The sequence below is a fragment of the Podarcis raffonei genome, chromosome 14 (assembly GCF_027172205.1).
Source record: "Podarcis raffonei isolate rPodRaf1 chromosome 14, rPodRaf1.pri, whole genome shotgun sequence".
Lineage (NCBI taxonomy): Eukaryota > Metazoa > Chordata > Lepidosauria > Squamata > Lacertidae > Podarcis > Podarcis raffonei.
The window spans coordinates 38,565,643-38,587,788 of record NC_070615.1 but is presented as its reverse complement, the minus strand read 5'-3'; the positions used below and the strand labels follow the sequence as shown (position 1 = coordinate 38,587,788).

General features: G+C 45.0%; 1 protein-coding gene across 2 annotated transcripts; it reads right to left on the bottom strand.

The window, feature by feature from the left end:
• Window positions 1-1,436: 1,436 nt before the first annotated feature.
• NTAN1 (N-terminal asparagine amidase) lies at window positions 1,437-16,833 on the bottom strand. Of its 2 annotated transcripts, none has more exons than XM_053364021.1 (10): window positions 16,478-16,833; window positions 11,424-11,526; window positions 11,276-11,341; window positions 10,117-10,225; window positions 9,233-9,306; window positions 7,931-7,984; window positions 6,806-6,859; window positions 5,030-5,127; window positions 4,363-4,476; window positions 1,437-2,858 (listed from the first exon to the last, which is right to left on the bottom strand). In XM_053364021.1, the coding sequence occupies exons 1-10, from the start codon at window positions 16,481-16,483 to the stop codon at window positions 2,679-2,681; spliced, it is 858 nt and encodes a 285-aa protein (XP_053219996.1). In that variant the 5' UTR covers window positions 16,484-16,833; the 3' UTR covers window positions 1,437-2,678. The 2 variants fall into 2 exon arrangements, with proteins under 2 accessions (XP_053219996.1, XP_053219995.1); XM_053364020.1 differs by lacking the exon at window positions 16,478-16,833 and adding an exon at window positions 14,257-14,436.
• Window positions 16,834-22,146: the final 5,313 nt, after the last annotated feature.

Genomic DNA, 22,146 nt, shown 5'->3' with positions numbered 1-22,146 from the left:
CCTTATTTTTAAATACCTATTTTTAGAGGTAAATCTATAGGCACCCTTCCATACGGTTCCCTTGGTTTTATGAATAGCCTTTTAAAAAAAATTCTGAAAGTTTGCTTCATGTGTACTTATATAAGTGATTGAGCACCACTTTGGGCATTCCCTACGACCACCACATAAACCTGCAGCAAAAGTTTTGCAGTCTGAGGCCAACACTCCTCTTGTAGGAGTATTCCTCACCATGGCTGCTGGGAACAGATATCCCGTACTTTCCTGCTTCAGGCCCAGTTAGGAGACAAACCCAATGGGGTAGTTTTGCTTTAGAGCAACTCACTCCCCCAGAGTCTCTTTGACACCTTTCGAAAGGTATTCGTGAAACACTTTTGAGCTGACAATGTTGCATATCTGTGATGTTTCCTGTACTGCTATCCTGGATTGTTCTGATCGGTAGTTTACATTTGCTAGAGCTTGTAAATACCCAGAGAAATTGTTAGGTTATTTACACTGCTGCACTATTTAAAGAAATGAGCTAACTTTTTTTCTTTAATCAAAGAGAAAATATTCATTTTCATCCCCCTGTTATAATGCATTCACTTTAGTGATTGCTTTAATTCTGTTCCTATTGAACTTGCATCTGTTCATGTGGTAAGAAAATCCTAGGAGAGAGTCGATGTGATCAATCCCCAGGCCAGTCTTTGATCAATTACTTCAAAATTCGTAGTTTTTGTTTTTTAAGGGGGATTTATCCCTTTTTTCCTAAAGGATCTTTCCTGGAGTTAATAGCTTCCTCCTTGCAATGACTGGTAACGAACTACAGCCTAATCCTATACTCACACGGATACTGAGTAAAACCATGGCAGTTTGCAAGGGAATATTACAGTGATTATATTTTGCCTTCCTAAATAATGTAGTGGCAGCACCCAGGCACAGAAAATGAACATTCAACAAAAGAGGAGTCCACCATGTCATAGTGGAAGAAGTTGCTTGTCTGAACTGCTTTGAAACTCAAGTAACCAAACACATAGTGAAAGTACATATAAGCTGAAGGTCAGACTGAAGGCAAAATGCACATAATTTCCCACCCTGCTATAAAGATAGTAACTTCTGGTCCAAGTTACATTAGCAGTCAGTTATGTGTGCCAGGCGTGGAGAAGGTAGATGGTGTGAGGGAATGATAGTTGCAATATCTGGTTTGGTCCCAAGGAAGCAAACTTCTCTGACAACAGGCTTGTAATATCCTTCAAAGTATTTTCTTTGCTAGTGGATTTTGATGAGCAAAATGCATTGGGCATTGCCTTGATGTGTGATGAGGACTACTGTTAAGTGTACTGTTGATTCATTCTTTACTCTTAAGGAACTGGGAATCCTTAAAAAACAGACAACCTTAATAGGTTTGCTTTGTTTAAATAAGAACTGGGGTGTTTTTTGTTTTCTTTTTAAAGTACAAATTCTCGTCTTCCTTGGCATTTTATTTGGTAAAATGAATATTAACTTGGGGTTCACTGAGGAGAAATGGGTTGAAGTTATAATCGTTAATACAAATTTTAATGTTTTTATATTGTTAAGCCAGCAGTTTTGCTGGGATACAGACCTAATTTAGATACTTCCCAAATGCTTCAATAAAGGTTCTTCAACTTGTTAGTATCTGAGTTTGTGTCAAGGTTTTCACATGTAAGCAGTTCGAGAGGAAAATAAACTTTTGTGCTCAGGCTATCTTCCCGTTACCCCAAAAAGGGTTTCCCATTCATATCCATGGGATTGGCAACTCCCATCATCCTTGACCATTGGCCATGCTGGTTGGAGCTGATGGGAGTTGGAGTCTGCAGGGCCAAAAGTTACACATCCCTGTAAAGCCGCCTGTCAATCACTGTATTGGCAAAAGCATGTTACCTTTTTCCTGTGTGCAATTTACTTCCCTCGGATAAGTGCAGATTGCTTTTCTGAGCTTCCATTTGAGATCTTTCCCCTTAAGGCCATAACTTTGCTTTGGAATCCAGTTCCTTCCGCAGATAGCTGTGCAGCGAGTTCCTTGCATGCAAACTGCTCCAGAGATTGCCACAAATAATCCAGAGATGTTCCATACTAGCTGCAATCCACCTGTTTCAAATAAAGCTATTAAGGGGGGAAAACACTGGGCAACTGGCTCGAGCTGGCCTTTTAATTTTTGGCAATGCCCGAGACAACACGACAGTGGGGAGGCCTTAAAAAATGAGGGCTGGACCCAGAATTACAATGCTATACTCAGCACTGCAAGCCTGCCAATTGTGGCTCGGGACAAGGGGAGAATGACAGAGGACTCTTGGCTCAGAGCTCCCACAAATCCAAACAGCACCCCAGAACTTGAGAAGGATGTACATGTCTGAAGGATACTGCACCCTCCTCAGGTGTGGAGGGTGACAGGCGTGACAGGGATGCCTGCTTTATACCTTGATCCCCACACAGACAGAATCTCATCCAGTAAAAATATAGAAACCTCAAGTATCTTTGTTATTATTTGAGTCTTTGAGAACTTTTTGAGGCTATGCCGCTGTGCAAACAGGGTCGGCTTCCACAGTCTTGTTTCATATTAGCAAAAGGGAAAAAAACGCTATTCATTGAAGTCAAGTGCAGTCTCTGCCATGTGGAATGGCTGTTCCTCCTTTGGCACAATTCACACCTCACTCGGAGTCTCACTCGGACCCTTTCAAAAGTCACATCTGGTCGGAAGAGACCTTCTCCCATAAGCCACTCTCATTTTTCTTGTATATCCAAGGTTTTCTGCTAGGAAACAGTGTCTTATCCGGAAAGGGATGCTCTTTTAAGTACATCAGAGTCGCTCTAATGTGGGAAACAAAGTGAGGCGGTTCAGCCAGAGGCGATGTCGAGAGATTCTGGAAAACAAATTGCAGAGTTAAAATACACCTTCGTCACTACTTCTACCTGTCCCCCATCCCCCCACCTCCAAGGCAATCACATCAGCATCAGAAAGGCCTGGAGTATCCATGGGCTAGAATGTCAGACTAGGGCTGGAGTAACCTAGGTACAAAATCTCCATTTGGTTATGAAGCTCACAAGGTGACCTTGGACCAGTTACACACACTTAGTCTAACTTGCACACAGGGTTGTTGCATTGTCAGGGTAAAGTGCTTTATGTGGGGATGCCTCTGAAAATGGTTCAGAAGCTTCACCTAGAACAGAAAGTCAGCTCCCTGACTTTTGACAGGCTTGAGGCAAACAGATCATGCAACACCCATTTTGTTAGGGCTTTAAAGCCCTAAACGGCCTTGGCCCAGTATACCTGAAGGAGCATCTCCACCCCCATCATTCTGCCCAGATGCTGAGGTCCAGCGCCAAGGGCCTTCTGGCAGTTCCCTCACTGCGGGAAGTGAAGCTACAAGGAACCAGGCAGAGGGCCTTCTCAGTAGTGGCACCCGCCCTGTGGAATGCCCTTCCATCAGATGTCAAAGAGATAAACAACTACCTGCCATTTAGAAGATATCTGAAGGCAGCCCTGTTCAGGGAAGTTTTTAATGTGTGACATTTTAATGTATTTTTAATCTTTGTTGGAAGCCGCCCAGAGTGGCTGGGGAAACCCAGCCAGATGGGCAGGGTACAAATAATAAATTTATTATTATTATTATTATTATTATTATTATTATTATTATTATTATTATTACTACTACTACTACTACTACTACTACTACTACTACTAGTACTACTACTACAGCTACAGTGGCTGTATGCTTCTGGGCCCAATTCAAAGTAGTGGTTTTATTCATTATTATTAAATTCCTATAGGTTTTCACCTATAAAGCTTACAGCTTATACCCCAATATATTCTGAAACACCTCTCCTAAATATAAATCTACCCAGAACTTCTGAGGCCTTTCTCCAGATCCCTGCTCTTCAGAATAGTGACAAGAGAGGGCCTTTTCAGTTGTGGCTCCCCATCTGAGGAATGTTGTCCCCAGCAAGGTCTGCCTGGCACCTTTGCCAACAACTTTCTGGCCTTGCCTTTCCCCTCAGGCTTCTTTCTAGACTGAGATCATGTTTTGTTTTTACTGCGCTGTCAGAGCTTCCTGCAGCTGTTGTTTTGTTTTTATGTTATAATATATTAATATCATTTTTTTTTAATGTGCCTAACTCACTTGGGAGAGCTTTGGGTAATGAGTGACTAACAAATCCAGTATTTTGTTTGTTTCGTTCTGTTTTTGAAAAGGAGGGGACAACCTCACATAAAGCCATTTGCCATCTTTCCCAGGAAGAAAGGTGGCAAATACATTTAACAAATAAGGGGCATGAAACTGCTTAATCTTCAGAAATGAAAGCACCCCCAAGTTTCTCTGGGCATTTCATTGGGATCCCGCCACCATCTTGTTCATAAGGACCAGTTACCTGCAAGATGTGTTGATCATCCTGGGCTAGCCAGAAGTCCACATGGGGAAAAGGCATCCAAAAGTAAGGGCCAATGCACAGTTGCTCCTTTCTCGAGTCATAAACATTAACCATCTACAAAACAGCAATTTCAGAACAGCGTGTTAATGCCCCCAAATGAAAAGGCAGCAGGAGAGTCATGTATGTATTTATCTGGAGGCTTTGCACATGTGCGTGCGCACACACACATAATTCCTGTGTTTGCCCATGCTAAAAATACAGTCATACCTTGGGTTACAGATGCTTCAGATTGCGTTATTTTGGGTTATGGACCCGCCAAAACCTGGAAGTACCAGAACGGGTTACTCCTGGGTTTCGGCAGTCGTGCTTTACGCATGCGCAGAAGCACCGAATCGCAACCCGCACATGCACAGACGCGGTGCTGCGGGTTGCGAACACTGCGGGTTGTGAACATGCCTCCTGCACAGATCACGTTCGTAATCCGAGCGTCCACTGTAATGAATTAATGGTGTTTGGGATTCTGATTTAAAACTCCTACAGTCTATACTGCAAACTGAGCACCAGCTTCAGAAACACATGTGACGCAAGGCAGGCAAATGCCACAAGAAGTTACATCTCACAATTACATTTTCTAATCTCCCGAAAACTGAAACACGTGTCTGCTTACCTTGGCTCCTGTTAAGATACTGGCAGACCGCAGATCCACATCGGGCCCCTTGTCTGGAAACGTTGCGTGGAAAATCTCTCCCGTTTTAACATTCGCAGCTGGAAAAGCAATATCAGATCACATGGAAAGGCGGTCGCACAGAGGGCAGGGGCAAATTTGCTCCCTGTTGCTCCAAACTCTTAGCATGGAGCTAAAGCCCACAAGTTACAATTACATGAAATGAGATCCAGATTAAACATTAGCATCAGCTTCCTAATGGTACACTTCTCAGCCGTGGAACAAGTGGCCTTGGAAGGTGGTGGGGGCTCCTTGGTTAGATCTTTCATTAGAGGTTGCCTGGCAAGGATGCAAAACACCATTGATCTCGTGCATCAGTTGTGGGTTCGACTAGGTATTTTCGGTACATGTGAATTCATATGATTCTGTATCCCATTGCAGTCATGCTCAGAGTAGTTCCACTGAAAGTAATGGACACTAGTAGCTTATGTCTTTTAATTTCATGGGTATACTTTAAGAGGAACTTTACCTTCTAGCTCAGCGGTTCTCAACCTGTGGGTCCCCACATGTTGTTGGACTACAACTCCCATCATCCCTGAGCTCTGGCCTTGCTAGCTAGGGGTGATGGGAGTTGTAGTTCAACATCTGGGGACCCACAGGTTGAGAAAGGCTGTTCTAGATCCATTTCAATCAAGGTTTAAGCCCTGTTTGGGCAAAGAAACCGCTTTGGTCAGCCTGTATGATGCTATCTGCCAGGAGACAGATAGGGGAAATGTGTCCCTGTTAATTCTCCTCAACCTCTCAGCAGCTTTCAATACCATCGACCATGAAATCATTCTGGAGCGGTTGTTCAAGTTAGGGATGAGTGGCACTGCTTTGTGGTGGTTCCAATTCTACTTGGATGGACTGTTTGGCCCTATGGAGCCTTCAATGTGGGGTTCGTCTGGGTTCAGTTTTATCCCCTATGCTGTTGAACATCTCCATGAAACCACTGAGCATGGTTACTCAAAGGTTTGGAGTCCATTGTCAACGATAAGCTGATGACACTCGGCTCTACTTCTCCTTTACATCTGCAGTTGAGGCAGTGGAAGTGCTGGACTTGGTAAGAAACTTGATGAGAGCCAGCAAACTGAAGCTCAATCCAGTTACGACTGTTAGTGTGTGGTTCCCTAGACTGGATGGCTGGGAGGTTGCCTGCTCTTGTTGGAGTTATACTCCCTCTGAAGGAGCGGATACACCTCTTAGGGATACTCTTGGATCTTTTGCTATTGCTTGAGGTTCAGGTGGCCTCAGCAGCACTGAGTGCCTTCTATCAGCTTTGGCTGGTAGCCCAGTCGTGCCCCAATCTGGACAAAGATAGCCTAACATCTGTCATCCATGCTCTGGTAACCTCTAGGTTAGATTACTGCAATGCATTATATGTGGGGCTGTTAGTTTAAAGGCAAACGTTTTATATCTCCTACTTCTCTGGCACCTAAGAGAGGAGAGGAAAATGCATGGAAGAACCATTGGTTGGGCAGCCTTATTGATACAAAAGGAAACCACGGTTTTACAAAACATCTGAACTTGGCATAAAATTAGAAGTCCAGGAAAAGTTTAGATTTCTGATCTGGTGAAAGCAGACAATATACCTACCAGAATAGGAGCTTCTCCTTTAGCAAAAAACCAAAACAAAACCCTGGCGATTTCAAAAGGGAGAGTGTTTGAACCTCTCATTAAACCACCTGCATCGTTTGTAGCCAGCTTGATAAATTGACACCAAATGTGAACGTTACTCACCAATTCCATAAATGAATGGCAAATGTTTGCCTTTCTCTTGCCGGTCATTTAATTCTGTTATTTAAAAGAGAGGAGGAGAGAGGGAAGGAAAGATATAACTAATTCTTCCATGGAAGAGGACCCGTTTAAAAAAAAATCAACATCAAGCTTGGGAAGAAACTGAGCTATAAGTCCCTGCCAGGTATACACAAATATAGGACTCATCAAATATTCATTCAAATTTGTGACATCAGTCTGGGGTTGGGAGATGCTACTTTTAAGAATAGTCTCCCCGCAAGGCGACCTGAAAGTCAAAGAAACGCAAAAATACAATGCGGAAATCCTTCTCCAGAACAAGGACTGGGATCTGACATCAACATGCATTGTGACATATGGCTATAGTTGCCATATGCATACCATACATTTAAAGCATGATACAGTACTGCTTTAGGGATGTGGGTGGCGTTGTGGGTTAAACCACAGAGCCTAGGACTTGCCGATCAGGTCGGCGGATCGAATCCCCGCGACGGGGTGAGCTCCCGTTGCTCGGTCCCTGCTCCTGCCAACTTAGCAGTTCGAAAGCACATCAAAGTGCAAGTAGATAAATAGGTACCGCTCCGGCGGGAAGGTAAACGGCGTTTCCGTGCGCTGCTCTGGTTCGCCAGAATCAGCTTAGTCATGCTGGCCACATGACCCGGAAGCTGTACGCCGGCTCCCTCGGCCAAGAAAGCGAGATGAGCGCCGCAACCCCAGAGTCGTCTGTGACTGGACCTAATGGTCAGGGGTCCCTTTACCTTTACCTTTACAGTACTGCTTTAGCAGGAACAGCTTTTCCCAAAGGATCCTGGGAACTGAAGTTTGCTAAGGGTGCCAAGAGTTAGGAAAACCTTATTCTCTCACAGAGCTACAATAGCCAGAGTAGTTTTTCAATCAATCAAAAAATCCATTGATTGCTCTGAGGGAACTCTGAGAGCTGTAGCTCTGTGAGGGGAATAGGGGGTTTCCTAACAACTCGCACAAGACACAACTGTTTAAAAGTGGCATCACGGTGCTTTAAACATACGGTGCTGATGTGGCCAGAACACCTTAGGCCAGGTAGCTGAGAAGATGGGGAGCAGAGGAAAGTTGCCCATTGGAAACAGTTACCTGTCACACAGAAGGTCACTAAATGGACATTATCCTGCAAGCGGTCAAACGCTCCTAGGAATAACAAGAGGGGAAACTGTGAGACCTGCGCAACAGAACGAGATACTTCCAGGCTACATAGAAAGAGTACTTTTTTAAAAAAGAAAAAAGGCAACATTGGATAAAAATCCTACATTAGTCCCACTCAAAATAGACCCACTGAAATTAATGGACATGACAGGAGCTGGCCTATTAATTTCAGCGGGTATCTTGAGTGGGAGCTGGTTGACTCCAAGCCATATTAATAACCAATTCATTCTACTTTAAGCAGTCATGGTTTCCCCAAAGGACCCTGGGAACTATAGCTTGTTAAGGGTGCCAAGAACTGTTAGGAGACCCCTATTCCATCACAGAGCTACAATTCCCAGAGTGGCTTAACAATCAATCTCTCTTACAAGGAAACTCTGGGAACTGGAGCAAACAGGGCTTAAACCATGAGTAGGCAAACTAAGGCCCGGGGGCTGGATCTGGCCCAATCGCCTTCTCAATCCGGCCTGCGGACGGTCTGGGAATCAGTGTGTTTTTACATGAGTAGAATGTGTGCTTTTATTTAAAATGCATCTCTGGGTTATTTGTGGGGTATAGGAATTCGTTCTTTTTTTTTTCCTTTCCAAAATATAGTCCCGCCCCCCACAAGGTCTGAGGGACAGTGGACCGGCCCCCTGCTGAAAAAGTTTGCTGACCCCTGGCTTAAACCTTGATTGAAATGGGAATTGCTGTTGCCTCAGAGCCATATCAAGAGGGCTCATAACTCTCATAAGATTCATAACTCTAGGGCAGTCCTTCTCAACCTTGAGTCTCCAGATGTTGTTGGTCTAGCCAGCATGGCCAATGGTTGGGGATGATGGAGTTGTAGTTCAAGATCACCTGGGAGCCCATGGGGGGGGGGGGGAAGGCCCCAAACCATGGTTTGCAAACCCACTGGAAACTGTGCTGTCAGATTCTAGTTTGCCAACTGATCAGAAACTGTGGTTTGCCAGCTCAGCCATCACGCCAGGCCACACTTAAACGTCCTTCCATCGCTTGATGCAATGTCTGAATCCAGTCTCTGTGGCACAGCAGAGGCTGAGGGGCATCCCCAGTGGGCAGGGCTTAAGTGCCATTCATTACTCTTTGTCCCTCCCCATGGAGGACCTGCATGCAGGATTTGGTGTGAGCCCTTGCTATCCCCAACAGTGTAAACCTCTCAGAAGCTCTGCAAGCTTTACCAGCATCCAGTCGGAATTCTAAACTTTAACAGAGGGAGTGGGAATGCAAACTTACTCAGGAGCTGATTGGTAAGTCGCTGGGATAAGTGCCTGTCATCGCTGAATCCACCAATCAGGTGTACTTCCAACCTAACAACAAGGACAGAAGCTGGAGATATAACCTGTTACCACCGGTAGATTAATCGACTAAAGCCTAAGTTGAATGGGATCCACTGAAATTTAAGATCAAGCGCTTTATTCATTTATTCACTTTTACTCTTATCTTGATTCTGGTGAATAGAAGAAGAAGAAGAAGAAGAAGAAGAGGAGGAGGAGGAGGAGTTTGGATTTGATATCCCGCTTTATCACTACCCGAAGGAGTCTCAAAGTGGCTCACAATCTCCTTTCCCTTCTTCCCCCACAACAAGCACTCTGTGAGGTGAATGATGCTGAGAGACTTCAGAGAAGTGTGACTGGCCCAAGGTCACCCAGCAGCTGCATGTGGAGGAGTGGAGACGCGAACCCGTTTCACCAGATTACGAGTCTACTGCTCTTAACCACTACACCACGCTGGGAATGTAAAATAAATTATTACAGGGTTCTGTCATCCGTCCGTCCCCTCCCCACTTATTATTGAGTGGTAACAAACTTATCATAGTTTATTTCATCTCAAATTTCCTTAAACATTGTCAAAAAGGCATACATATCTGAAGAGTTTGGAGGGGCAGTGTGGCCTAGTGGTTACAGTGGCTAGACGAGGGTTCAAATGCCCACTTGGCCATGATGCTCACTGGGTGACCTTGCGCCAGTCATGGCCTCTCAGCCTAACCTACCTCACAGGGTTGTTGTGGGGATTAAATATTAATAAAATATCCATATTAAGTAAATTAACTGTTAGTTGATCATCTGCCCTTTTCCAGTTTGCTTGACAGCCACCAACAGTTAAAGGGAAAAGCTGACCTTCCACATTCCGTGTTAGGAGAAAGCACTTTCACTGCATTTGTGATTAATAAAACTTCTGTCTCCGTATCCGATCCATCACAGTGAGTCAAACAGATAGCCCCGCTGCCTGAGGGAAACAAAAATACAATATGGATGGCTTGCATGTTCCAGGCAATGGCAACTACAGTCTGCAATTGCTGCCCGTATGCTATCAGGTTCAAGGTACCTGTATTACTTTAAAAGATAAAAAGGTAAAGGACCCCTGGACAGTTAAGTCCAGTCAAAGGTGACTATGGAGTTGCGGCACTCATCTCGCTTTCAGGCCGAGGAAGTTGGCGTTTGTCCACAGACAGCTTTCTGGGTCATGTGGCCAGCATGACTAAACCGCTTCTGGTGCAACAGGACACCGTGACGGAAACCAGAGCGCATGGAAACACCGTTTACCTTCCCGCCACAGTGGTACCTATTTATCTACTTGCACTGGCATGCTTTCAAACGGGAGCTTATTGATTTGAACCGCCAACCTTCTGATCGGCAAACCCAAGAGACTCAGTGGTTTAGACCACAGCGCCACCCACGTCCCTGTATTACTTTACAAGGTCCTTAACAATTTGGAGCCAGGATATCTCAAGGACCACCTAATCCCTTACATCTCTGCCCAGTCACTGAGGTCTTTGGGGGAATCACTGTCAGAAGCGCATCGTGACTTGGATGTGTGGCTCAGATGTATCCACCGGGAGTGTGCATTTAATATTGTGAACCCAATTTTAAAGAACTCCCTTCCAGTGAAGGTCAGACAGGCCCCCCTCCCTACTGAACTTCCAGCAAGCATTTTAACTGAAATCCGGTTTCTTTTTTTGTTTTAACCAACTTTTTTTTTTGCACTGTACCTTCATACAAGAGGCTATTGTAGTTCATCAGCATATAGATTGTTTAAATAAAAATATGCAGTGCTCCAAGCTTATCTGGAGTTCAAAGCCCTCCCTGGACCACACCCCAGAATTTATACTTGGTTAAGCATGTCCCTCAACTCTTAAAATGCTTCTTGCCTTCCCAGATACTTGGATGTCATCAGCCAAAACCTGTTGTACTGGCTGAAAAACCCTATAAATCAGAGGCATCGAAATCCAGGGGCATAGTTCAAAAGCAGCAAGGAACCCAGAGCCCAATGACATACCTGTGTGTCTGAGGACCACCAAATGGCAGGTAGTTGCATCATCTGATCCGAGAATAGAGACAGAAGCTGAGGGAAAAGGAGAAGGAAAAGTGAGGTCCTGGTGGATATTTTTTAACCTTTGGATGGAACTTCCTTAGCGCCAACCTACCATCCTTAGGAGTGGTGACTGCAAATTCTCTCTGCTGGACGTAGAGAAGTCCTTTGGGGCCCACTGATTGAGCAGGCTGACCTCTTAAGATTTTGGCTTGTTCCTGTAGAAAATGGGGAAACAAAGTCGTATTTAGGTTCCCAGCTAGCACAATCATTCTGAGATCAGAAGCCCTCAATTCTGAAGATGCACCTGTTTATGCAGGCATTCCCTTGGTCTCCCAACCAGACTCTTAACTATTTTACTGTATTTGAATGGGAACGTTTGACTGTGTGCTGCAATTATGGATGTTCGTAGTTAAATCTTTGTGTTAACTGCTTTTTTATACTTTTGCAAACCACTCAGAAGCATTATTTTGGGACGAGGTGGTCTACAAATAAATAAATAAATCATTTCTGGCACCTAAATCAGCAAACAAAAACCCAAGAGCTTTCCTTAAGAGTTGGAAGGGGCCCTAAAGAGCATCTGGTCCAACCCCCTGTAATGCAGGAATATGCAGCTGTCACTTACAGGGATCGAACCTGCAGCCTTGGAGTTATCAGCACCCAAGCTCTAACCAATGGAGCTATCCAGCTGTCAAAGCAAATCTTCTGAGCCAAATTACAAATCACTTGGAACTGTATAGAGGATTTATTGCCATAAACACACCATGGTGTAACAAACATGGGATGGGAAGAGTTCAGCCCATGGTGATGTACAGTGGTACCTCGGGATAAGTACTTAATTCGTTCCGGAGGTCCGTACTTAACCTGAAACTGTTCTTAACCTGAAGCACCACTTTAGCTAATGGGGCCTCCTGCTGCCGCCGCGCCGCTGGAGAACGATTTCTGTTCTCATCCTGAAGCAAAGTTCTTAACCCAAGGTATTATTTCTGGGTTAGCAGAGTCTGTAACCTGAAGCGTATGTAACCTGAAGCGTATGTAACCCGAGGTACCACTGTACCAATATTGGGCCATTTTGTGAGGACACGTCAAAAGCCAGCTGCTTCATCCTATGGGCCAAGATGGTGACAACCAGACATGGGCTGAATTTTCCTCCATGGAGTGGCTGCTTGCAATAAATTCCAAAACAGGGGTCACGGACATGCTGCCTGCAGGTGCCAGTGTTGCCACCAGTACCTCTTATGGTGGCCAAGAAAGTTCTCAGTCAATATCCCCTCAAAAAAAAGACCACAGTTCACAAGAGACCTTTGGTTTTCCTGCCCAGTTCCTGTTTGCACTAGCTTGGCCTCTCCCACATTGGCAACCTTCCCAATCATGAATTGAACCAACATTGGACATCCTCTTCCATTCCAAATGGAGAAGAGCTACAAAAAGCTCTCTGTAAGAGGTTGGATGACGTGGGTGCATTCTCCCCCACTGACAGGGAAAACAAGTCCACACCATATTTTAGATGTGGCAGCCATTTTGTGATCTCTCTCCTCTTTCACAAACGCACACATACAGTAGCCATTTTGTGGTTTAGTGGTTAGAACATCGGACTGGAACCTGGGATACCAAGATTTGAATCCCCACTCAGCCATGGAGCTCTCTAGGTGACCTGGGGCCAGTCACTGCATCTCACGTCTAACCTACCTCACATGGCTGCTGTGAGGATAAAACCATGAATGCCATCTTGAGCGCTTTGGAGGAATATAAAAGTGAAAATAAATAAGCGAGATATTAAAGACATTCCAAAATTCCAGACTGGCCCCCAAAAGGTGGGCGGTCCCCGTTAAGTACATAGGGGAAAACCTGTTTCTCAAGTATTTCAGGAAGCAGGGGAGAAAATCAGCGAAGGTTTGAGGAAGACACAAGAAGGGCATGAAAAGAACATCTGCAAAAAGAGCTGGGGTGGGAAAATTTGGTTGCATTTTTTAAAAAAAGGGCAAGCTGATGGAGAAAAGTCTGAAAGCAGCCCATGTAAAATAGAAGTTGAGACTTACCTTACATCAGGACATTCAAAATAAATTAAAAGTCACAAGCTCTCAAGTCATTACCACCATTAACACCAAAACAATGTGCAGCATATTTGACTGATTGTATTTATAGCCTACTTTTTTCTCCATGGAACATACATGGTTCTTCCCCTCATTGTTTAATTCCCACAACAACCCTGGGAGTTAAGGATGCCCAGTGAACTTCATGGCTGAGTGGAAACTGAACCCTGTTCTCCCAGACCCTAGCCCTCTAACCACTGCACTGCACTGGCTCTGTATTTAAGCTAGAAGACACCACCTTTTGGTAGCATCCATGCACCCTGGCATTTGCATTCCAAACACCTGTGTCCCAGTGCATATTTGCTCAAAAGTAAGGCTGTAATCCTTTTCTGCGCCAGGGGTGGGTGTAAAAACATAGCTTTCCAGATGCTGCTGAACTGCAACTCCCATAATCTCCAGCAAGCGTGGCCAACAGGCCACTTGATTGTGGAAACTGACCCTGGTGGTCCCTTCAAAGTCTACAAGTCTGCGATCAACATCTGGAGGACCAAATATCCCCGCAATGCTGCTATACAAGCACAAGTGCACGCGCACACACTCTTACCTGAGAGTCATTCCCATTGAACTCGATGGGGCTTACTTCAAAGTAAGCATGCACATGATTGCACTGGCATTGTTGTTTCTATTTTAAAAACTCCCATAGAGTTCAATGGCGCTACTTTCCAAGGTAAGCGGTGCACAGAGACGCAGCCTCCGAAGGGTACCAGAGCAGAGCAAACGAAATACATTTCATTTTATTTTAAATATCTGCATCTAAGGACGCACCCTCCAACTCACACCCTCAGCCCTGCCCCCCTTTCTTCTCTCTTCTATTAATGAATAATTCCTATAATCAGCTGCCAGCTCGCAGCTCACCTCCAGCTCCGGGAAGGTGTAGATCAGCTCCCTCGTGGGCTGCGACAAGTCGACCCGCTCCCCATTGACCAGCAAAGGCATCTCGGGGAAGCGCCCAGCCAAGGAGCCGCGGAACTTCCTGCCGGGGACTCTCAGCTGAGCGCCGCGCCACGAGGGCGAGGCCAGACCGGGCTGCAAAGGGCGCTGGGAAATGTAGTCCGCGGGTGCATTGGGAAGAAGGTGGGGCGGCGTGGGAGGAGGGTCGCTCTACACCACTTTGACGTTTTCTATACAAGTTAGTGGCATATAAAATATTTTTAAATTAAATAAATAAAAGCTATGCCCCTCCCATTTCTTGCTTTTGTGGTTTGTTTGTTTGTTTTGTTTTGTTTTTTGACCAAGTGCCTGTGCTCTCCAGCCTGTGAGCTCTTTTCAGACTCACCCCCTGCCTCTGAGAAAGAGGAATAGCTGCTCAAAGTGTTCCTTGGAACTGGCTGTCTATCTATCTCACTGGGCAGCTGGGAGGTTAGCGAATGACTGTTTGCCCTAAAGGGAGGGGGAAAACTCTTAAGAGGTGGAGGAACTTAAAGCAAACCACTGTCGCCATGCTGGAAACAAAACAAAACAAAAAGCCCAGTTAAGTTAGCCCTTTCTGGTAGGGCTGCCAACTCACCAAAAACAATTGATAAAAACAGGAGGAGGAGGAGGAACACCAAGCACACCTGAAAGCGCTTTGCTCTGATGCCACCCATCATCTCACCTGCAGGCAGCAGCACCAAGAGGGACCAGGGCCTTCTCCTGCATAAGGACACCTAGGCATGGCAAGTGCTGAGGTGGCCACACATACCTGAGAAAGCCAGCAGCTCCATATGCTACAACAGCAGCAAGAGTTTTACTAGCAAAGTATTGGAAGACACAAGAACTACCCACGCTGGAAGAGTGGCAGACGAAGGTGATTGACTACATGGGACTGGCAGAGATGACGGGCAGAATCCGTGACCAAGGGAAAGAGACGGTGGAAGAAGATTGGAAGAAATTTAAATTTTATCTTAAAAATTGTTGCAAAATTAGTGAGTGTTAAAATGTCATGGGTAAAGCATAGCAGATTTGCAGCGATAAATGATTGGATAAGAGGAAAGAAAAGGGTTAAAGAAAGGGATTTATAAGTAATTTAGAACAGGGGTTGCTGAAAAAGTTTAAAACAGGGATGCAGAAAAGGGAGGCATGGGGAAGTCGTTGAAATTGGGTATAAGAAAAAAAGATTATGAAATTATACATGTTTATATGTTTGTTTGTTTGTGTATTGTTGTTTGTAATGTCTTATATGTTGAAAAACTAATAAAAATTTTATTTAAAAAAAAAGAGAAAGCCAGCAGCTCCAAAAGAAGCGATTTGGGGCTTATTCCAAGAGAGACCACAATTTTTAAGCAAAACCTTCTATTCCGAAATGTGTTGCCATACAGCCGGGCTTCCCCGGACTCCCCCCCCCCCCCAGTTTGCAATATTTCCCCTGTAGCCTTATGAGGCTTTGCCCTCGGGTGGGAAAAATATTGCGCCCGGGAAAGGGAGATGGGAGTCAACAGACACTCAAGGAATAGTTTCGGGGGGAAAGCTTTATTTCTACCATCCATGAACTTGTAGAAGGAGCAAGTGTGATAGTTCACAAAACAAGCACAGGTTCACAGTCATTTGCACAGAGCATATATTCCCCTTCCAGTTCCCTCCCCTTTCTCCTCCCTCAGGAGTCCTGCCCCATGAGTTCCCCTGAGCATGAACAGAAAGCTGTTGTCTTGGGACTATTGGACTCTTCCTAGGAAAGGGGGGGGGGTGAGAAGCCAAGGGGTTTCAGAGTGTTCAAGATGTTGCAACTGAATGAGATAAGATTCAGTTCTCAGGCCTGCTCTGACAGAGTCTATTCATTAGCTTTTTGAAGCCTTCTCGTGCTGATAAAAAGAATAACGTTTTGCCTTGCAACAGCAGAGCAAATGAACAGATGCTTAGCTGCTGAGAAAATGATTTTGAAAAGCTTTGAGCCTGCTTTTGGGGGGGGGTGACTTCGGGTCTAGGTGGGGGTCACCTGTCCTCACTTCCTTCACCCCCTGGACGCCATTTGCAACGTCAGAATCCCGTATATGTCTGGGGAAACCCGGACATTTGGCAGCACTCGTTTTCTGAAATGGGGTGGGGGGGACGCAAGTTAAGAAACAGGAGAATCTTAAGGCAGAAATGAAAGAACACCAACTTGCATAAAATTGTTCTACTGGTCCTTTGCCTTCTTTCATCACACAAAATATTGTTGGTTGTATTTTCAGGAGCTGCAAGGTTCCACAAATTTTTATGGCACTATTCAAGACAACAGATCATTCTTCCATTTTTTTTGTGTGCAATACAAAGTCTGGCAGCTGCTAGAAAGTAAGTTAGCAGTGCCTTCAAAAAGAATTGTTTTAGACTCTAAAATTTAGAGTATCCTCTCATATATGGCCTCCAGGAATTGTCCTTCATCTTCAGGAAACTCCTGCAGCCAATTCTGGAGATTTGACAAGCTGCTGCTGCTGTCTCACCCCGTTGCCTGAGCCTTTAAGCAAAGGCCACAGCCACAAGCGGGTGTTGCCTGCCCCAGCTGTGGACCAGGGCAGTGGCGGAGGAAGCCCAGGTTACTTAAAGTGGTTGCATGGGAATCGAGAAGTCTCGGGCAGGAAGGTGCAGGAGAGGCAAAGAGGGCAAGGGCTTAGTCAGTAAAGAGCGGGAAAAACCATGGCAACCAGTCCTGGGTCAATGTTGCAAAATGGAACTAGGAGACTAGAATGTGGGTTGAGACACTCTTAAGCAGCAATGGGTCTTATGGCTCGGGGTTGATTCACTCCCCCAATAAATCTATTTTCCTAATAGCTTCCCGTACAAACAAAGGGGAATCCTCTAATCTGCTGGAAAGAAGTTTTGCCTGAAATCTTAGAAATCATCTGCCAGTCGGTGGGGACAGTACTGAACTAGATGGAGCAATGGTCTTGTTTTGGTATAAGGTAAATTCCTCTGTTCTTCCTACCAGGGGGCGAGTTTTTAATTTAATACATGGGTAGGCAAACTAAGGCCCGGGGGCCGGATCCGGCCCAATCGCCTTCTAAATCCAGCCTGTGGACGGTCCGGGAATCAGCATGTTTTTACATGAGTAGAATGTGTCCTTTTATTTAAAATGCATCTCTGGGTTATTTGTGGGACATAGGAATTCGTTCATTTCCCCCCCCCCCCCAAAATATAGATTGGCCTGAGGGACAGTGGACCAGCCCCCTGCTGCAAAAGTTTGCTGACCCCTGGTTTGACGGCACAATTGTGGACCAGGCAGGCTGAGTGATAGTGTTCTGAAGGTGCAAGTTGCTTTTCAATCTGGCTCCTCTTTATGCTAATTTTTCATCTCTGTTTAGTTACAGAGGTCTGACTCAAGTGTTTATCTGATTTTTCCAAATCTGCACCCTGAAGTCTCCCAATGTTCACCAACTGTTTAAAAGTGTGTTTTGTTTTTAAAAACGCATGCTTGCTTTTCAAGTGGCTTTTATTGGTTATTGGTGGTGTTTTTGTTATGGTTAATATTACTCATGTTTGTGGTTCTTTGTTCTACAGAGGCAGTCTTGGGAGTTGCAGTTGCAGCAGCCCCCTAACAGCTCTCAGCTCCCAGAATTATTTGGGGCAGCCACGACTCTTCAAAGTTGTATCATAGGGCTTTAGGATTGATGGTGTGAATGTAGCCCTGCTCTAGGACTTTGGCATTGTTTTGTTGCCAAACAGTTTAGCCAGCATATAATAGGTTGTTGAACCAATTCTTTTTCCTACTTTAAGTTACAGGATTTTTATTAAATTTTCTGTTTTACAATTTAAAATACTCATTTAAACACCCTTGAAATATCAGTAGCTTCCCATCTTCTCTTTCCATGGTTCATTTTGCATATCATAAATCCCTGTGTATTTTACAAAAACTAAACCATTCAGGATTCCATTATTACATCCATCAAAACTGATTTACATGGTTGAATTTATCTCAATGCTGCCAAAGTTTTCAAGTGTACACCATTTCCCCTCCCCATTCAGTAAACGTTTTCCAATCTTCTCTAAACATATGTTCCTCTTGTTCTCTTATTCTATATGTTAAATCTGCAAGCTGCGCATATTCTGTCAACTTAAGTCCTTCTTTAGTTGGGACCTCACTCGTTTTCCATTTTTGGGCTAACAAAACATGGGCCGCAGTAGTGGCATACGTAAATAACCTTTTTTGAGTCACTTTTAAGAAGATTGATGGATGGATGTAGCACGTGAGTAGCTGAAATGGAAAACAATGATTACCGTATTTTTTGCTCTATAAGGCTCACTTTTTCCCTCCTAAAAAGTAAGGGGAAATGTGTGTGCGTCTTATGGAGCGAATGCAGGCTGCGCAGCTATCACAGAAGCCAGAACAGCAAGAGGGATTGCTGCTTTCACTGCGCAGCAATCCCTCTTGCTGTTCTGGCTTCTGAGATTCAGAATTTTTTTTTCTTGTTTTCCTCCTCCAAAAACTAGGTGCGTCTTGTGGTCTGGTGCGTCTTATAGAGCAAAAAATACGGTATTTAGGGCCTCACACAGTTCAGGGCCCCCACTCTCACCTGTTAGCTGAGATTCTGTGGCAGGGGCCTCCAACAATTCCAAGTATTTACTCTTCCTTTACAGGAAAGGTAGCCAGTGTGGACCCACCCAAAGGTTGTTGGACTACCATTCCCATCATGCATCTGGCGTTGATGGGAGTTATAGTCCAGCTACACCTGAAGGGCACCAGGCTGGTGAATTAGGTTCTGCAGCAAGTGGTTCTCAAAGTGTTTTAGCTAATTTAATTTTTCTATTTTGCTTTTCCAAAATTGAATGTTGCAAGGTGCCGCCACCTGATTTTTGCTGACCCTCACCCCGTTCCACATTCAAGGCATTTGTGGATCTCTTGGTGTAACTCTCAGACTTTGGAAGGTTGGCATCACTGAATCAAGTCAGGTACCCACTAGAAACAGGTGGTTGGCTCGGGTACAAATGTAGAAAGAAGGAAGCCAACACAGGAAATGCAGGTAAAAACATCACGTTTAATTGCAAGTTATTTCAGTATGAAGTGTCCTGTCTTGGCCTAGCTGCAGGGAGGGAAGATTTAACAAGGATTTAATCAGAATTGGCGTCAAGAGGGTGGGTAGTTGAGAAAACCTGCCACCACTCTTCCCAGGGGCTAAAAGGTGAATTGAAGGGCTGAAATGAGGCCTATAAATCCTAACCAGTGTTTAGACAAGTAACTCATCGTGTAGAAATTAGAATTTGGGGGTTTCCTTAGCCAGAGCTGGCAACCCTACTTGGTTGGCAGAGAAAATAGCCTGGCTCACATGAAATGGGTTTATTATGTAGGTTGAAAGTACAGTGGTACCTCAGGTTAAGTACTTAATTCGTTCCGGAGCTCCGTACTTAACCTGAAATTGTTCTTAACCTGAAGCACCACTTTAGCTAATGGGGCCTCCCGCTGCTGCCGTGCCGCCGGAGCACGATTTCTGTTCTCATCCTGAAGCAAAGTTCTTAACCTGAAGCACTATTTCTGGGTTAGCGGAGTCTGTAACCTGAAGCGTATGTAAGCCGAGGTACCACTGTAGTTTTGTGTTTTGGAGCTCAGACCCCCACTTCTACCTTGTGCTCAGTTTCTTGGACAAGTTACCTGTATTCTAGCCTCACCAGTTTCACCTTGTATGAAATGGGTGTTTTGTGTTTGCCCATGTCCCCCATCCTTGGCAGCCATTTTGTGACGGTGAAGTTTGGTTTACATTTACAGATAGGTAGCCGTGTTGGTCTGCCATAGTCAAAACAAAAAAAAAATTTCCTTCCAGTAGCACCTTAAAGACCAACTAAGTTAGTTCTTGGTATGAGCTTTCGTGTGCATGCACACTTCTTCAGATACATGGTTTACATGCCATTGAAAATTTCCGAGAACTTTCAAGTGCCACTGTGTTGTATGCTCCAGGGCAAAGTGGGAGATTAAAATTTCAGCTCCTTACCACATTTGGAACATTGCTGCTGTCTGGACCCATTGCCAGGTATGCATCAGTTTAAGAGGGGGCCTGACTAACCTCTCAGAACAAGCCCTGAGCAGAGAGGGCTCTTAAGTTTTTCAACTGCAGCATAATGGAAACAGCAGGCTCAGTAAAAATAAACAAATTACCTATTTCCCAGAAGACTTACGGAAGAGGGGCAGTTACAGAAAGGTAGCCGTGTTGGTCTGCCATACTCAAAACAAACAAACAAACAAATTTCTTTCCAGTAGCACCTTAAAGACCAACTAAGTTAGTTCTTGGTATGAGCTTTCGTGTGCATGCACATGCACACGAAAGCTCATACCAAGAACTAACTTAGTTGGTCTTTAAGGTGCTACTGGAAAGAAATTTGTTTGTTTGTTTGTTTTGGGAAGAGGGGCAGTGTGTTATATCCATTCTGGTTGTGGAGAAAGAGATTTTCTTCCTCAGCAGATAGCATAGAAACTTAAGTCGCTCTTGGTTGGAAGAGGAATGGAGTGGCTATGGACAAATCCTGCTCAGTGCTTTCCATCAGCCTGCTTTCTCCCTTGTATGGAACTCCTGGTCGCTTGTGGCGACCAGGCTAACTAGCTCTTCACCACAAAGCTTCCTGGCCCTTTTGGAATGTCGACGCAGATCTTCGCTTGGCTTGTGAGCCTTTCAAAGTCAGTTTGAAACGTTGGTTAGGGCTGAGCAACCGTTAAAAGAGCAACCCTATCCTGCACCTGGGATGCAGGTGGTGCTGTGGGTTAAACCACAGAGCCTAGGGCTTGCTGATCAGAAGGTCAGCGGTTCGAATCCCTGTGACAGGGTGAGCTCCCAGTGTTCGGTCCCTGCTCCTGCCAACCTAGCAGTTCGAAAGCACGTCAAAGTGCAAGTAGATAAATAGGTACCGCTCCGGCGGGAAGGTAAACGGCGTTTCCATGCGCTGCTCTGGTTCGCCAGAAGCGGCTTAGTCATGCTGGCCACATGACCCGGAAGCTGTACGCCGGCTCCCTCGGCCAATAAATCAAGATGAGAGTCACAACCCCAGAGTCAGCCACGACTGGACCTAATGGTCAGGGGTCCCTTTACCTTTAAAAGCATGTCTACTCAGAAGCAAATTCTTTTGGATACAATGGGGCTTGCTCTCAGGCAAATGGGGTTCAGATTGTAGCCTTAAGAGATGAAGAGGGAGGGAAGAGCCTTCTTTTGGTTTATAGTCTTTGGCTATCCTGGCAGTTACTTACAGTGTGCAATAGGGGCTGTTCGCTCATTATTTTTCGATTGATTTTGCACATCTCCTTTGACAGCCACCGTTTCTGCCCCTTTCTTCAGCCTGCAGGTCACACTGATGATCCTTGCTCAGCAATGACGCCACAGAGAGGATATTGCCATAGTTACTTCTTGAACATGCTCGTTTTTAACGGAGATGTTAGGGAGCGTGGGAGGTGTCGGGAATATCATCCGAGTTGTTGCCCAAGAAGTCAAGGTTCCTCTTTCTTAAAAGCTGGACTGATTGCAGTGAAGATATTGCGAAGGAAAGAGCTGAATATGCTTGCTGTTTGGGGCCCAGAAATGCATTTTGTAAAGCAGAGGTGAGGAGAATCTCTAGCCTTCCAGATGTTGATGGACTACAACTCCCATCATCCTTTGCTGCCTGGGAGGCTGATGGGAGCTGGCAATCCAGCAACACAACACCTGGTGTGAAACTATTAAGTTTGGGGAAACACAAAGCGACTTAAAAATACATTCTATATCCTTCCTGGGATTCTTCATACTCTCACCCTGAACTCCATTGTCTCCAGGATTATTATGTGACCCCAACGTGGTGCGGCCAGCACTGTGGAGCAGACTTCACCGCTGTCTCTTCCTACCA